This window comes from Lupinus angustifolius, chromosome LG03 (assembly GCF_001865875.1).
Source record: "Lupinus angustifolius cultivar Tanjil chromosome LG03, LupAngTanjil_v1.0, whole genome shotgun sequence".
Taxonomy (NCBI): domain Eukaryota; kingdom Viridiplantae; phylum Streptophyta; class Magnoliopsida; order Fabales; family Fabaceae; genus Lupinus; species Lupinus angustifolius.
Window position 1 is genome coordinate 23,006,618 of NC_032011.1, and position 18,485 is coordinate 23,025,102.

Sequence of the window (18,485 nt, forward strand, 5' to 3'; positions counted from 1 at the left end):
TGAGCATATGAGGAAAACAACAAACGGGTTCTTTCATTTCAATGTTTCAAGTCATTTATGTTTAAGTAGTTGTGTGTGACTATATGTAGTTGTTTTTATTTCAAGGGTGTTCAATCATGTATGTGTTAGTCTTTCTATGAGTAGTAATGTGTTTAACTCAATAAAGTGTGCATGTTTAGAAGAAAATTCAGAAAGAAATCCATTTGTGTTTTCATGCTAGAAAAAAAAAATTGTGTAGACCTTGTGAATAACAAGTGATTAGAGTTATGAGTTTGACTGATTTCAGAATGTGGATGCATAAATCAGACACAGACTGAATAGGTTGAATAATGAACAATTTAATCAAAGGAAAATAACCTTCAAACTGGTGAGAGAGTGTATCCAAATACAGATGAGTGACTTTGCTGGATTATGTCAATTAGCTTTGCCTGATTTTTATGTCAATTGCCATTAAGCATGGAATATCAAGGAAAATGATTAAGGCCTAGTTTAGGAGAGTTAAGCTACAGCCAGAAAGCCAACCCTTATGAATCATGAATCCAATTCTTTTTAGCCCTTTGAGCTGAAAATTTCTTTTTCAAAATCATGTACCCAAGCCACAATGAAATACATCAATCCCCATACCCATGGAGAAAGATCATTAGTGCATATGGTTTTTAATTGTTATGTTGGGAAATGGACGAAATTGTGATTTATGTATCTGAATTGGAATGTAAATAAAAAATTCTCCTTCTTCAATTATGTGTGAATGATGAGCATGAGGCAGTGAAAAAAGAAAAAGTGTGAATCATGCTAAAATAAGTGAAGACTCAAAAGGAAGAGTCAATTGAAGAAGGAGAATCAAAATGGTTAGTATCATAAGCGATGATTTGGTGAAAGAAAGTTGAAAGTGGACTTCAAAGTGAACAAGTGAAAGAAGTTGGAGTATGCACTAATGATCTACCTCCTTATTTGTCCAGAAAAACAAAGTTTCTTTGTAGCCAAGCCTCATTACAACCATATGTCAAGCCCTTGAGATCCTTGATTGAACATGTGTACATGGCATAACTGAAATCAAAGGCAAAGTTAAATTGTATGATTCTAGTAAAGAATTGAATGAAACACTTCACCCAAGAGCATAAGAGAGTTCGTATGATTGAATTGAGTAGTTATTCTTGCTATTCTATTTGAACTTAAACTGTATACATATTGTGTAATCACTTGGAACTTGGATCACTATGATCAAGCATGAAACATGTTTTCTTGAAAAAGTTTCACCATGATTTTAGATGATTGACACGATTGAACTAAATTGTTTAAAAATCAAGTTCATTACTTTGTTGTTCATTGACAGCATGGAATTACACAGAATATCACATCCAGACAAACACGCATAATAAACACAATATATATGTTAAGTGCCAAATTGTAGTAAAATTGTATATGATTTGTGGGGCACTTAGTATGCATTTATGTTATAATTGTGTACAATTCCTGATAACTTAGTTAATCTTGCTCTGTTTAGGAATTTATTGTGTTTTTGTTGTTTCAGGTTAATAAATAAAGAAAAAAGGAGAAAAAGTACCAAAATACTTGATGCCCTCCGCTCAAGCGAAGTATCCTCGCCCAAACGAGGGATACTCGCCCAAGCGAGGAACTGGGCGACAAATCACCATTGCTTCTGTTTGATCCTCGCTCAAGCGAAAGATCCTCGCCCAAGCGAGGTGCTCAGGTCTGGGAGTCTCTTGGCTCCTCGCCCAAGCGAGAATCTCTAGCTTGGGCGAGAGCATGGAAGTTGGAATTAGAAGTAGCAGTTTCAGAATTCAGAAAGGGAGGATTCGTTCATTCTAAAGAAAAACTCTACACAAAACTCAGGGAGAAACACTGGGAAGGACGATTGAAGTCGTGGGAACGATTTTATATCTACTTTCATGTATAATTTCATGAGTGGACACTGTATAGCGAGGTTGAGTGATTGATACTTACCTGTTGGGATTCGAAATATAATCTTCTAACCTTTTGTACTCCGGGATTCAATTTTAATGCATATGTTATTTGATTTTGGGAAGTTTATCCCGTTTTTTTACTTGATTTTAATTAGCTACTAAAATCTTGTTTATAGGTTCAAGTTTAATTGGGAAGTTAAATTTGATATCGGATCTGGATTATCTTCCTTCGTGTATCATTGTCTCAGGAATGGATAATGATGCATGAATTGCTTTTACATTCACTTAATGCTAGATAATTGGTCAAATATTTAAGGAATTGGTATTTGAGCAATTATCTAAGGATTTTATATTTAAGGAATGGTATAAATGATTTATAGAAAAATTTGCATCAAAATTAGTAACTTCATAAGTGCTTAGAATTGAATCTGGATGTCAAATGGGAAAGAATGATGAGTTTCAATCCCAACTCTTTTAACTTAGTGAAATCTTTTATTACAACTCAGTAATTTACAAAACAAAACCAAACTCACTTATTTGATTTAGTTGCTCAATTTACTCGTATTAGAATTAGTGTGAATACACTCTGCTCCCAGAGGACGATATCCCGGTACTTTACCAGATTTTATTACTTGTACGATACGGTGCGCTTGCCGTTACAAATTATCTTAACAAGTTTTTTTCTGCTCATGCTTAGAGGCTATGAATGAAGAAATTTTCTTGTATAATTTTCTATTTCTTCCATTAATATTTTGCACTTTTATTAAATACTTAGTGAGATCCTAGAGTGATGCATAATAAGACTTTCATTGAATAATGTGTTAGAAATCAAGTAATTCAAGGATTAGTTAGTAGTTGCTATAATTAGAAGGTAGTTATGGTTGTTATTCTAAGTATGGAAAGTGTATAAAGTACTCATTGAGTACTGCATTGAAAAGAAGAGAATATTCCATACAACTCTATCAACTAATCTCACATATTTTTTCTCTCCAATTTTTCTCCAAAAAACTCTTCCCCACTAAGGCATTCATCTTCTTCTATTTTTCTATGGTTTTATTGCTCTAACATGATGAACCTAACTTGGCCAAAAAAATGATCATTGACATTTCCCTCAATAGAGAGTATATTCAAAATAAACCTGCACTTGCTCTAGTCTTGATCTTCCGAACTAGAACAGCATATATTTGGGTATTGATATAAGATGAGAGCATCCACAACTTTTCTGATTTGCATGATCGAGGGAATTGTGGGCCCACCCAAAAGAGCCTAAAAATTATTATACTTATCCCAATCACAATCATAAAAATGAACCAAAATATCACCTAATCCAAAAATTTCCTTGATGTACGAACTCTAATTTCCCCATCTTAAATTCATGTGAATTCTTTCTGATTTCCCCATCTTTGAGATTTTTTTGATAATACAAAACTTCATTAAAGATAAATACATGAGATACTCATGTCTATTACAAAGTTGATATGCTTACATAATAAAAGAAGAGGAAATACAAGTTATTAGACTCATACATCAATCAAGAAAAGAAATATTCCTATCAATAATAATTGGAACCAATATCAAGTCTCTACCTTAATCAAATCTAATAATGATAAAATAACACATGATTTATTATAAAAGATATAAACTTTGGAATTTGACTTTATCATGTAGAATGATTCAAAAAGTAAAACATTTTCAGCCTCCAAAAACTCATCTAGGAAATTCATAAGCACAATTGAACATGAAACCCTGAGTCATCATGATGCAACAATTAACCAAATTATACACAAATTTTCTCAAAATTTGTGAATGATACAAGATACTTAATATGAATGATACAAACTACTTAATATATAAGAAATTTTTCTCATATTTTGTAATATTAGCAGCAATGATAAATTTCTTTTTATTAAGAATAAATATTAGATATTGAACACATTTCATAAGAACCTTATTTATATGAATATTTTACTCGTCCTTACACAAATATTATATACCTAGAAAGGACAGAAAAAATTACACGTGTTGATGAGTTGAAGAGGAAAAGAAGAAAAATTCGAACAAAGATGATACACAAATTTAGTGCTAGATTAAGGTTCAATATTATAATTGAATATATTTATTGTGCTCTAATTAGTCCACCTAAGAAGGGCATTAGCATCCTTTTATTTTGATGGGAGTAGGTGAAATCATCATGACAAAATAAGGTGACCATGGTCCAATTTGTGTTATTTTACATGTTAGAAATAATGTAATTTATTAGCATTTAGGGGAGGTTTTTTTGTTGAATAAATGTAGATAATTGAACCATTTCTTGTGTGTTTTATAGGTAATTTGAAAGCATGGTTGACACCAAGACATCATATAGCTTAAGAGATTGTTTGTGAGTTGATTTTTAAAGAGGTATGAAGGGAAATAAAAGGGTTAAGAGTTATCTTACAAGTGTATTTCATGACTCTCAATTCTACATCTTTCCTTTATTGCCCTTCAAAAATAAACTCCTAAAGAAACCCTAAAAAAAGTTGAAGATGCCATATGAGAGTAGTAGAAAGCACTTAGACACCTTGTTGATTAATATGACTTAGAAGTTGTTATTTTTTCATTCATTAGACAATAAATAGTCAAAATGAGAAATAGAAATATTTCATCCTTCTATGCATGAGCAATTATGTGATGTTCATTATACTATTCAAGTAAGAGCTTTTTTTCTTGTCTACACCAGTTTTTCTTTTTATGTTGTATAAATATATTTTTTGACGAATGAACATAAGACTTCTACATAACATACTTTCTCTCCAAAGTGTTGTTTTCTATGTAACCAACAAATAACTATCTAGAGCAATATCTTCAGAAATTTGAAGCTTGTTATAGCTACATACCCAAGTTGATTACTTTAAAGACATTTGGTTCTTTGTGTTTCTCTTACATTCCTCATGTCAAGAGGGACAAGAAAGGAGAACTTGATATCTTTGTAAGCTATAACTTAGTGCCAAAGGCCTATAGGATCTACTTTTACTACAAAGCAACAAAATAATTATCAGTAGAGATGTCTAATTAATTAATTTAGAGAGCTAAAACTGCATGAATGATAAGTGATTTGATTTCATTAGGAGAATAAAAATATAGGTGATGAACCTATTAAAGGAACTAAATCACTCTATAACATATATCAAATGTGCAATATTGATGCGATGGAGCCTATAAAAAATGAAGAAGCTGCAATTGACTATAAATGTATAGATGCAATGAATGAGGAGCTCAAAATGATTGGAAAAACCATATATCAGATTTGGTGGAGAGATCCAAAATAAGGAAACTATATAAATGAAATGGGTTAATAGGGTAGATAGAATGAACAAAAATCTACATGATCTAAAACAAGCATCAAAGTCTTGGTACACCGAATTGATGTACACATGGTAAACTTAGACTTTGTAAAGAGTAAAAGTGAATTTAATTACCTTATATGTCAAAAAGGTTGATGATAGAATACTTGTGGTATCTCATTATGTTGATGACCTCTTTGTTACAAGAAGTCATAAGGAGTTGATTGACAAGTTCGAAGAAGAAATGAATGTTGTTGTTGAAAAGACAGACGATCTTGGAAGAATGACATTCTTTCTTGGGATGCAGGCGAAACAATAGCAAATGAAATATTCGTGTTCCAACAAAAATATGAAAGCAAGGTTTCAAAAAGTTCAATATGGAAGAATAAAAATCAGTTACAACTCCAATGAATCAAAATTAAAAGTTTTGTAAATAGGATGATGTTGAAAAGATTGACAACATGTTGTATAGAAGCTTAATATGTTGTTTGATATATTTATCTGTAACAAGGCCAAATATCATATATGTAGTAAGTTTGTTATCAAAGTTTATGTATTGTACTAGTAAAATCCATTTTCAAGTAGCTAAAAGAATCCTTAGATGTGTTGAAGGTGTAATAGATTATTAAATAAGTTTCAACCATATCAAAAACCTTAGTCATAGGTTACTTTTTTAGCTTTGGGTTTGGAATTTTTTTCATGGTGTTACACAAAATAGGATTTCATTGCTCAGTCAATAGGAGAGGTAGAATATGTAGCTATTATTGTGACTATAAATCAAGTTATTTTGATTAGAAAATTCTTGACAAATTTGCATATGAAACAAATAGAAAGTACACAAGTATTTGTGGACAACCAAACTACAATGTCAATTGCTAACAATCTAGTGTTCATGGAAAAAAAAACTTTAGGATCAAATTTTATATTCTACAAGAGACAGAAAAGGAAAGAGAGGTGTAACTAATCTACTACAAACTAGAACACCAAAGTATTGACATCCTCAAAAGGTTCTTGCGAAAACAAGATTTGAATTCTTGAGCCAAATTCTTGGACTTTGAAGCTCAAGAGACGAGGAGGAGTAATGATTAGTGTAACTGAGAAAGTATTATTTTTGTATTCATTAATATAATAAAAGGGTCATAATGAATATTAGTAATATCTTATTATTTTATGTAGGAAAAATTATGTGATGCTCATTATGCTATTTAAGTAGAGTTTTTTTTTTTGTAGCAATTTTCATTTTATTTTATATAAATAATTTGTTTTATTGATTGATGAAAGTAAGCTTTCTACCCAACATATTTCCTACTTTTATTTTCTATATAACCAACACACCTACATTAATGAAGCTTTGGGCCATATGTTCTATCAAACACAACTTGAAAACTATTATCCTCTATAGAAATAAAATGTTTCAATTATTATGAAAATACTTCCTATTGCACCATTTCTATCTACCTACATTAGGTACCAATTCCTACATAGAAACAGAAACATTAGTAGTCGTCTTCTTAGGTGGCTAGGATGTTCGCCTAGGCGCATCCAAGGTAATATTTTGCGCGTTTTTTCTTTCCATAAATCGGACAAGAATTCTCCATTTCAAGAATGAAAATATAAAATGAAACATGAATGAAAACATGTGATCCTTATAAATCATCTATAAATGGACTTCACTGGGTATTCTAACTCATAAGCTATAAATGATAGCTGATAAACTACTACGCTTTATTTTCTTAAGAAAATGTACAAAATGCATAAAAATACTAGGCTGCAATGATTTAATAAAAAAAATACTAATTGATGAGATATACCTCCATATTACCAATTAAGTACCATTTCATTTCAACATACACTAATGTTTTTTTTATTATCAAACGTACAAAGAAAGAATACAAAGAAGTATGATATAGGTAGCTTTGGCTTCTGGGTTTTTTGTTTTATCACATTATGTACTCAAATGTTGTCTCGTCTTTCATACTTGCGAGCCCAGATATGTTTCCCATTAAGCCTGAACTTTGCAACGTGATTCCCATTCAGAATTTCATCAATGGTTTCGATATTATTTACAACCATGGTGGCAAACAAAACTTGTTCACTCATGTTCCCAATACCCATGTTAAGAATCTTGATACAATCACCATATAAGCTTGTAAATATGTGCCTCACTTCTTCTTCTGTTACAGGGAATCCCTTAGAAAATGTTAAAAACATAGTTTTATCATCATCTGTAGTACCATCATATGGATGCATTTTGATCCATATTCTTGGGTCAAGTAAATCCAGTTCCTCAAAATTTAATATTGGTATAGTAAAAGTTCCAAACAGTGGGTGAGGAAAACCAGGAACAATCATTGGTCTATAATGACTAGGATATGAAGTGCTAGGGTTACCCAAAACATACTGCAAAATATCAGTGAAAATTCGAGCACAAATGTTATTAAGAACATATCTGATACCAGTTATGGCAGTGAACCTCTTTTGACGAAAGAACTGAAGAGAAATCTTCTTCTGCATTAAGATTGTGGTTAGAGGTAATCCACCACTATCTGGGGTTTTATTATATTCTAAATTCAAGCATCTCAAGCATGCAACAGCTTCATTGGCAATATAATCAATCATTGAGTCAGATAAACCAACCATTTTGTGAACAAAGTTAGGGTATTTGATGCTTTCTAACCATAGCCACAAAGCCATTACTAGAAGAGATTGAGCTGGGTTACGAGCTAGTTTTATAACCAAGCGAAAGAAGACTTCACGGTCGATTATGTGAAATGTGTGGAGTTCTTCTATGGAAATGGGTGCCATTGTTGTTAGTGAAACAATGGAGAAAGATTGACTATGAAGTCAAGGAAATAAAAAAACTAAATATAATATCATTAAATAAGGAATATTGCATCTAGATTTTTTGGTACGACCAAGAGTATCACATTACCCTATGAATAAGTAATTTATTTCTGGTGTGTGAATGTCACTTCTAATAAACGAACCCTTATATTTTGGTCATTTTAAAAATCTATCGGTTATTTAACTACTAGACTAATGGATTATTGGTTGATCCAGATTGGTAAAAAGTCTATTATTTCCTCCCTTTCCTAAACATTGATTTTATAAACACTAATTATAAAATCAAGGATAAATAAAATATTTTTTTAGTATAAACTTGTAGCTATCACTGGGTATGTTTATTAAGTAAAAGGAGAGAGAAATGGTAAGGCAATTTAGTCAAAAAGTAATTGTATTTTTCATAAAATATTATAAATATAATATAATTCTCGATTATTATAGAAAAATCTTTAACAGCAAATATTTTGAAATGAAGTATTTTTTGTTGGATCTTGTTTACAAATATTAATTAAAGTTATTACATAAAAAAGTAAAACAAATGTAGGATTCTTGTGTATTAAATACTCTACTTTTGAATTAATACTTTCTATTTATTAATTGTTTAATAAACTCTATTTTAGGATAGCATCATTCTCAATTTGAGAATTTGCATTTAAATGTATGGAAATGGAGAGATATAATTAACACAAATAGGCTTGCATTGTCCTCTAAATTTGTTAACATTTTTTATTATTTTATATTCCTTACCTTATATTACTTAGAATTAACCACACAAGTTACATTTCTTTCATTTACTTAATTAGTGTGGTTGGTTATACGTTAGTCAACCAGTTTATTTGACAAATAAAAAACACTCTTATCCAATAATGATTTTTTTATATATAAAAAATGACTGATAAAGCTTATCCAATTAGGGGTTTATAAAACATTTACATAATTTTATTTCTCATATCTTTTTACCCCTAACTTTTAGGGGAGTGCATTCACTGCACTACTTTTTATATTACTTCATGTAACATAATTTTTGATTGATTGAAAAAATATTTAAATTAAAATTAAAATTATTAAATATTTTGTTATAGGTGAGACTCCACTTTCAAACTCCTTCATTCTAATTATCAAACCACTTGATGACTCCCACTTTTTATTGATGGTGGAACTCGAACTCACAACCTCATATACTTCAATGCTTAAGTCATCTCTCTTCACCAACAGAACATCTTATAACTCTCTATTTTCATTAAGTTATATATTTAATGAATAAGTATATTATAAAATTAATATAAAATAAATAAATTATATTTAATATATTATAGTTTATAATTAATATCAATAAATATATATATATATATATATATATATATATATTTACACTATATATAAATCCAAAACTTGAAATAACTTCCTTCATGGTGTAATTTTCACATCTTGTTTTGCCCTTAACATTATTTATTTTTTACAAAAAAATCAAACAATCCTAAGCAACCACCACCAACACATTAATTAACCACATATCTCACCTTAAATTAAACTTTATCATAAACACACAAAATATAATATAAAGTACATTGAACACAACAAATACATTCTAATTCTAAAAAATAAAATATATAAAAATTGAATATATAGTATCATACAATATTCACCGGTCTGTACACACTAGTATCAATAAATAAAATATTATAAAATTAATTTAAAAATAAGTTGCATAAATAACTATGTATTTAGTTATTAGTACTTATTAATAACTACAAATAATATTTGTGTAAATTATAGTTTAGCATAATATTCATATATGCTTATATATAGTAAAAAAACAAAAAATTTACATGCAGCATGTTATAAATTTTGATTGTTTGATTTTTTAACATTGTTCTTTTGGTATATGATTTCTTTTAACATTTACTGCCACTTCTAAAATACTATGTTAAAAAAATCATAAGCTTACGATAAATTTTCTGACCAAACAATAGCACTATTATATATAAGTATTTTGTTTGTATTATTCATCAAGTTGTTACTTCTAGTTGAGAAATTATCATTATTGGGTTTATTCAAGTATGAAGTTTCATATTGCAAGAGAAGCGAAAGAATTTATAAATGGAAGATGCACATAGAACCATTGTCTTAATAAAGTTTTGATTCAAGATATGATGTCTCACTGATGGTTCTTCACTCTTCTCAGTTATCATACCTCATAACAATGAAAATACTTGGTGGTTGGAGGCTCGGTAGTCGCAGTCGGGTCTAATAAGTGTGATTAGAGCTGATGATTTGGCTCGAACATGAGAAACTTAAGGGGGAGCAAATCAGTAAGTGTGTGATACCCACACTAGAGAGGGAGATTGTTAGATTTATTGAAGTGTAAAGTCTTACATTGAATATGAGAGGAGTGAAGTGTAAACTTAAGGGGAGCAAATCAGTAAGTGTGTGATTAAAAATATGTTGTCTCACTTGTAATTCTCTACTCTTCCCTTATTTCACTAATAATGGAACTCTGTGATAGAGTCAAACAATACCTTCAACAATTTTAAAACTAGAATTCCTCCAAATACCAATCTCAAGCCCTGAACCGATGTTCAATTTCATACATCAATTGAGCAGTGTAGGGTGTGTCTTTAAAAGAACAACTTGATTAAGAATTTATTCAATAGAATTTGGAAAAAGGCTAAAAAAAACATAAAGTTTAATATCTATATATATCATCTACTATTTATTTATATTTTTTATTTAAGAGTTAATAATAATTAAAAATGATACAATGATAATGTAAAAAGTTAATACACTGTCAGTATATACATATTTTTCTTAAAAACGTATACATTTTAAAATTTATTCGATAAACTTATTAAAATAAGCAAAAAAAGATAATGCCTTATAAGTAAGTCACATAAGTTATTTTCAAAAGTTGTTCTCAGGTCCTAAGTTCTTCCTAGTACCCTTAATTAAGGCTGAGATTTATTTCCAACTCTAAATGCTTACTTAGGAATAACTAGGGTTTTTATAGAAAAATTAAGATAAAAATATTAAAGAGGATATACAATTAAATAAAATAAGTAAATGATTACCAGATATGCTAACTACAGAAATTAATTAGTACATTTTAAAATATATTAAAGCTATTTAAATTAGGATAATTTCTAATAATATTTATTAAAATTAAGACAATTATCTCAATTTTTTGTAAGAAATTCTAAAAGGTAGTTAAATGAAAAATAAGAAAATGAATAAGAGAATCGGTAGTCATTGAACTTAACTGAAGTATTTAAAAATGAATTAAAAGAATATAAAAACTTGTGTGCCCCAAAATTCCTCTTAAATTTGATTATCATCTCTCTACAACATATTATACTTGATAAAATGACGACCACATCAAGTTTCATATGTAATATAAAGATATTATTAAGTTTAAGGTTAAATTTTACAACAAAGTGATTTCTCACTTTATATTATATAAGACTGAATGTTGAAATGTCAAAATAACAACCAGAGAATAAACTAAATGTATATGAGATAATAGAGTTGTGTTTGATGAGTAAACAAGCTAGATAAAAAATTATTACAAATGAATGTAGCATAGAGAAAGTGAGGATAGCTCTTATTATAAAAAAGAAGATGGAATAACAGCTTATTTATATGGTTTAGACATGTTAGATGAAATGATTAAGAAATTTAGAAATCTATAAATGTGATTTATGATATGGTACTACGATATTATTTGGTTTATGTAATCAACTTCACCTAATAATAATTATTTTTGTTAAAATTAAAATGTTTTTTTTGTTAAATTATTTTTAAATACAAATCTTAGTTTGGAAAATAATTATAAGGAATTTCCTAAACATTTTTACAATAAAAAAATTTCATTAAAAGGAAAGAAAATAAATGAAATTATTAAATTACCAATAATTTTTAATCTGCAAAATGATCAAGAAATTCTACAATTATAACAATATATTAGCATTTTTAATAACATCTTTTAAAATATTTTATCATGACAAAATCAATCTTGCATAGTTATGAAAATTGTACTATATCAGTTGATTCAACGATAATTTGGTGAACCAATTTCTATGCAGTAAGATATAATAATTATATCAGTAATACAATCATATTAGTTAAAATGGGTCAATTTAATCAATTTTTATTTAATCGTACTAATTATATTATTCATTTTTCATTTAAAATGAAAATTACTTATTTCTTTACCAAAATTTTATTCTAGAGGATCAAACATACAAATGTTATATTCATTTATACTTCTAAAACATAGAATGTCCTTAAGTCACATATTTTATTTTAACAAATTATTTAAATAAAAATATATATATATATATATATATATTAACTTCTTCGATATTCCATCTAATTAATAGATACTTATAGAACATTATATCACCATACTGATATATTGATTAATTTGATTATAGATACAAAATTAACATTCTTACATGAGAGTGCTAAGACACATATTCATAAATTTTCTTTGATTTAATATTTTATATTCAGTAGAAATTGTTGATTGGTAGTAAAGGCTATTTAATTGTTGAAAATGGTTAATATATGTTTAAATAAATGATTCATATTTTAATGCTAAATTCAAAAAAATTAAAATGATTAACAAAAATAAAAAATAATAATAAATGCCAAATAATACTAAAAACAGTGATTATAGATTTATAGATAATTGTAATCATAACATAGTAATGCTATCAACTTGCTATCGTTATTATTTAATAACTAATAAAATATATTTTTATTAAATTACGGTTTTGATAGGAACCCAGTTCCTATAAGGGCTGAACATGAGTTACAAAGGCCCATATGAATTAAACAAAAACCCAATTGGTTCTCAGACTTTGTGATGAAACAGTAAAATTAGTTATCAATTAAAATTATGTCTTCTATTCCAGACTGGGCTTGTGTGAACAGCCCAGATCCATTAGTGTAACCCTAAATTCTCTAGCTTCTGTATTAAAACCTAAGGCTGTTGATGTCTGGGGGCTATGAATGATTAATTATTATCTCTTTTCTGCATTTTTTATCTTCTTACTGTTAATATTTCCTTACTAATTCTGCATAGTTCTAAGGCCCTATCAATTTGGTGCTTTCATTCTTGATACCATGCCTCCTAAAACCACAAACAAAGATGCTGATGACACTCTGGTTCAGATCTTGACGGACAAACTCAAGGAGCAACAAGAGCAGCAAGACTCCAGGCATGAATCAATTGCTGAAGCTCTACGTTGTATTACAGAAAAATTAGCAGGTATGAATACTATTCCACCACAACCCCCTGAACCACCCCACTTGTCCCTCACTCAACCTGGATCCTCACATGTCTCCAACCCTAACCCCAACGTTCCATTACCCAAAAATATCCCCCCCCAACCTACCTATCCCAAATCCTACCATTTCCAACCCACCACCACAACTACAGTCCCCCAACAACCTCCCAAACTATGCACATTCCCCTGTTTCACCTTTTTTTACCCCAACTCATCCATACCTCCGACCACAATTTCCCCAAATGCCCCCCGCACCCTCACAACCTAGACCCCCCAAACTACAGCTAAACCCATTTGACGGATCTGAACCATTGGACTGGTTGTTCCAAGCTGAACAGTTTTTTCAACTCTACCAAGTTCCACCAGATCAACGTCTTCACATCATTTCATTCTATATGAAAGGAGAAGCCCTAAGTTGGTTCAAGTGGGCTTTTCACAATGCCACTTTTCTGGATTGGGACAATTTTACCCGCTGTTTGGAGTCTAGATTCGGTCCCTCATGCTATGAAAATCACCAAGCGGAATTGTTTAAGCTTCGACAAACAGGCTCAGTGGCCGAATACCAACGCCAATTTGAAAAACTCTGCAATCGTATTTGGGGACTATCCCCCGAAATCATCTTGAACTGTTTCTTATCGGGCCTTATTCCTGAGATAAGGCGCGAGTTGGCTGTGTTACGCCCAACACACATTGCAGATGCCTTGGGTCTAGCAAAACTGGTGGAATCTAAAATTAAAGACTCCAAACCCACCTTTCCAAGAACTAGTAGATTTCCGCCCTTCCCACCTCACTCCAACCAACCACCACATCCGCATCCACGTACTACATACCAACCAGCCACCACATCCACAAATCCTCCTAACCAAACCGCCTTACCAATCCGTCGTCTCACGATTGCACAGATGCAAGAGCGACGCGCCCAAGGTCTATGTTACAACTGTGATGAAAAATATCACTCAGGTCACAAATGCCAACCAAAACAGTTTATGCTGATGCTAGTAAATGACTTAGACTCCACCGAGGAACAACTCTTGTCTTCAATGGAAACAGTAGAAGAAGACATTCAACCTTCTCCTGACGAGCTTATTCATTTTCAGCTATCTGAACAAGCTCTCGAAGGCCAACCATCACCCAAGACACTGCGATTTCAAGGTTCCATCGCAGGTCATTCTGTTACGGTTTTGGTAGATACCGGAAGCTCACATAATGTGCTTCAGCCTCGCCTAGCACACTACCTACAGTTGGACGTCGATCCCACTCCAAATTTTCCGGTCATGGTAGGCAATGGTGCCTATATTTATTGTACAGGTTTGTGTCCCAACACCCCTTTACAACTCAAAAACCAATTATTCTACATTCCCTTCTACTTACTACCCATCAAAGGGGCCGATGTGGTGTTAGGTATTGAGTGGCTGCGAACACTGGGTCCAGTCACCTCTGATTTCGCGGTTCCATCCATGTCTTTCAAGATGGGGGAAAACACCATCACCCTCCAGGGTGAGACCATTACTTCCATTTCCCCTTCAACATTTCATCAATTGTCTCGCCTCCTCTACACTGATTCTATAGCCTCATTCCATACAATCACCTTCTTACCCTTACTCAATGGTACTACTAATAACACCACTATTGCCCCACCACTCAATTCCCAAATTCAAACTCTCCTCACGAGATTTGACAAAAATTTTCACAACCCCCATGGCCTACCCCCTTCAAGACCCCATGACCACTCTATTCCCCTACTCCCAAATAATGCTCCAGTCTCGGTTCGACCTTATCGATACCCTCATTCACAAAAATACATCATGGCCAAAATGATCCAGGACATGTTAACAAAAGGAATTATAACACCCAGCACTAGCCCATTTTCTTCCCCAGTTTTGCTCGTAAAAAAAAGGATGGCACATGGAGATTTTGTGTAGATTATCGGGCTCTCAATGCAATCACCATTCGTGATCGCTTCCCGATCCCCACTATCGATGAATTGTTGGATGAGCTCGGTGCAGCCACCATTTTTTCCAAGATCGATTTAAGATTCGGTTATCACCAAATACGAGTGAATGCCAATGACACTGCCAAGACAGCATTTCGGACGTTCGATGGTCACTATGAGTTTTTAGTTATGCCGTTTGGGCTAACAAATGCCCCCTCCACCTTCCAAGCAGCAATGAATGACCTTTTGAGGGCCCATTTGCGGAGGTTTGTTCTGGTTTTATTTGATGATATCCTTATTTATAGCTCTTGTTTAACTGATCATCTATTGCATCTGAGCATCATATTGGACCTACTTGTTTCTAACCAGTTTTATGCCAAGCTTTCCAAATGTTTGTTTGGGGTTGATACGGTTAGTTATTTAGGCCACATTATTTCAGCCGGGGTGGTCCGACCCATAAGTCCAGACCCCGACAAGATCCAAGCAATGCAGGAATGGCCTCAACCACGTTCTCACACGACTCTCAAGGGTTTCTTGGGCCTCACCAGTTTCTACAGAAAGTTTGTAAAGAATTACGCCGCACTCACCGCTCCCCTCACCGACCTATTAAGATTACAAAACTTTACATGGCCAAATGAGGCACACAGTGCCTTTACAAATTTAAAAAATGCTATGTCTACAACTCCAGTGCTGCATCTTCCTGATTTCTCCTTGACATTCGATGCGGAAACTGATGCCTCTGCGGTTGCTATCGGTGCAGTGTTGTCTCAAGGTGGTCACCCTTTGGCCTTCTTCAGCAAGAAGATGACACCAAGAATGCAGCATTCTTCAGCATATGTACGTGAGATGTTCGCCGTCGCCGAATCTGTAAAAAAAGTGGCGTCAGTATCTTATTGGCAGGAAATTTACCATCTACATAGATCAACAGAGTCTCAAACACCTGATGACTCAGGGTTTCCACACTCTAGAGCAGCAAAAATGGGCTACAAAATTAATCGGGTTCACTTTTGATATAAAGTATAGACCGGGTACCTCAAATCGTGTGGCTGATGCATTGTCCTGGTGTCACTCCGAAGAATCCGGCCAGTGCTACTCCATGACTTCCGTCACTCCCCAACTTCTGGACAGACTTCATTCTTATTATCAAACACCAGCTGGGCAAGCAGTTATACAACAAAACATATCCGATCAGTTCCATTTTTCACAGGACATCTATTTTACCAACAGAAACTGTTCATACTTGCCATTGAAGACTTCCGACTGACTTTGGTGAAGGAATTTCATGAAACCCCAGTAGCCGGACACTCTGGTTGGCGACCCACCTTGGCTAGACTGATAGCTTCATGCTCGTGGCCTGGGGTTAGCAAGGACATCAAGAAATTCGTCTGTGAATGCGCCATCTGCCAATCCAACAAATCCCTGCCACAGAAAACACAAGGATTATTACAGCCATTACAAATACCAGAACGGGTGTGGGAAGATCTTTCTATGGATTTTATAACCCATCTACCTCCGTCACAAGGGCACACGGTTATATGGGTTATTGTGGACCGACTTACTAAGTACTGCCACTTTATTGCCTTACCGACACGATTTTCGGCAGAATCTTTGGCACGTCGTTTCTTGAACGACATATGCAAACTCCATGGTGTCCCAAAGAGTATCGTCTCCGACAGAGACCCGATTTTCCTTAGTGGGTTCTGGAAAGAGCTTTTTAAGCTCTTGGGGACGTCCTTGTGCTACAGCACAGCCTACCATCCCCAATCCGATGGTCAAACAGAGGTTGTAAATAGGGGACTACAAACTTACCTGCGTTGTTTCACCGGAACACATCCGACTCGCTGGTTTGCTCATCTTTCTCTTGCGGAATACTGGCACAACACAAAGCTGCACTCATCCCTTCGGCTTACACCTTTTGAAGCGTTATATGGCCGAACACCTCCATCTCTTTGTGACTATCTCCCAGGTTCCATCACCAATCCACAGATCCGAGATATGTTACAAACCAGAACAGAAATGTTAGTCACTCTAAAAAAAATCTCCTTCATGCTCAACAACGCATGAAGTCACAAGCTGATTTAGGAAGAAAAGACATTACCTTTGAAGAAGGGGAGTGGGTCCTCCTTCGGCTCCAACCGTATCGGCAGAACACCGTGGCTCGCCGTCGTTCTCATAAGCTTTCCCGTTGTTTTTTTGGACCCTTCAAAGTGATTCGGCGTATCGGTTCAGTGGCCTATCACCTCGACCTCCCTTCTTCGGTTCGTATTCATCCAGTATTTCATGTTTCGTTGCTCCGCCGTTTTCATGGTGACCCACATGCTCATACCATTGACCTGCCCCCGACGGAAGCATGTCCAGAACGGTGTGTCGGCCATGGATGGACCACCGCTTTCTGCTTCACGGTCTAGTGCGAATATGGAGCACAAGAAATGTTCATTGCTGAATGAGAAGCAAGGGAAGAGGCATCACGGTTTGGTTGAGGGGAGAGACCCAAACCGTGTTGGAGCAGAAGAGAAGGCATGGGGAGAGAATAGTGTGGAAGATTTAATTGATGGTGATAATATGGAAGTAAATAATATTGTCTTGTCTTCTGCAAAGTGCATTGATAAGGCATTAAAGCCGTGTACCACCTTGCTTCCTCGGGCAGTTCACCAAGTGCATGCAGATCCATTGGATTTGGGAGTTCCACTCCAACCCTTGGATTACCTGCCAGATTATGCCAAAGCATTAATCACTGCCGCGTCTCCAAGGGTCAAACACACGTTTCCCCACAAGCTCAATCTGGAGGGTTCATTCCATCCCCCAAAATGGCGCCAATGATGATCCAACCGTCCACTAAATCCAGTTGTCCCCCACTTGCCAGTGCCAACCGTTGCATCCCCAGTCCACGTGGAGTCCACTACACAGAACCTTATACACACCTTGAGGACAAGGTGTCTCTTCAAGGGCTGAGTGATGATAGGAACCCAGTTCCTATAAGGGCTGAACATAAGTTACAAAGGCCCATACGAATTAAACAAAAACCCAATTGGTTCTCAGACTTTGTGATGAAACAGTAAAATTAGTTATCAATTAAAATTATGTCTTCTATTCCAGACTGGGCTTGTGTGAACAGCCCAGATCCATTAGTGTAACCCTAAATTCTCTAGCTTCTGTATTAAAACCTAAGGCT

At 33.5% G+C, this 18,485-nt stretch overlaps 1 protein-coding gene across 1 annotated transcript; it reads right to left on the reverse strand.

Annotated features, from left to right (window-relative positions):
- Positions 7,202–8,053, reverse strand: LOC109342445. The gene has a single exon (XM_019580427.1). The coding sequence runs from the start codon at positions 8,051–8,053 to the stop codon at positions 7,202–7,204; it is 852 nt and encodes a 283-aa protein (XP_019435972.1).

Bases quoted from the DNA above. Each gene is read 5' to 3' on its own strand.
- LOC109342445 (XM_019580427.1), bottom strand. From the start codon at position 8,053: ATGGCACCCATTTCCATAGAAGAACTCCACACATTTCACATAATCGAC.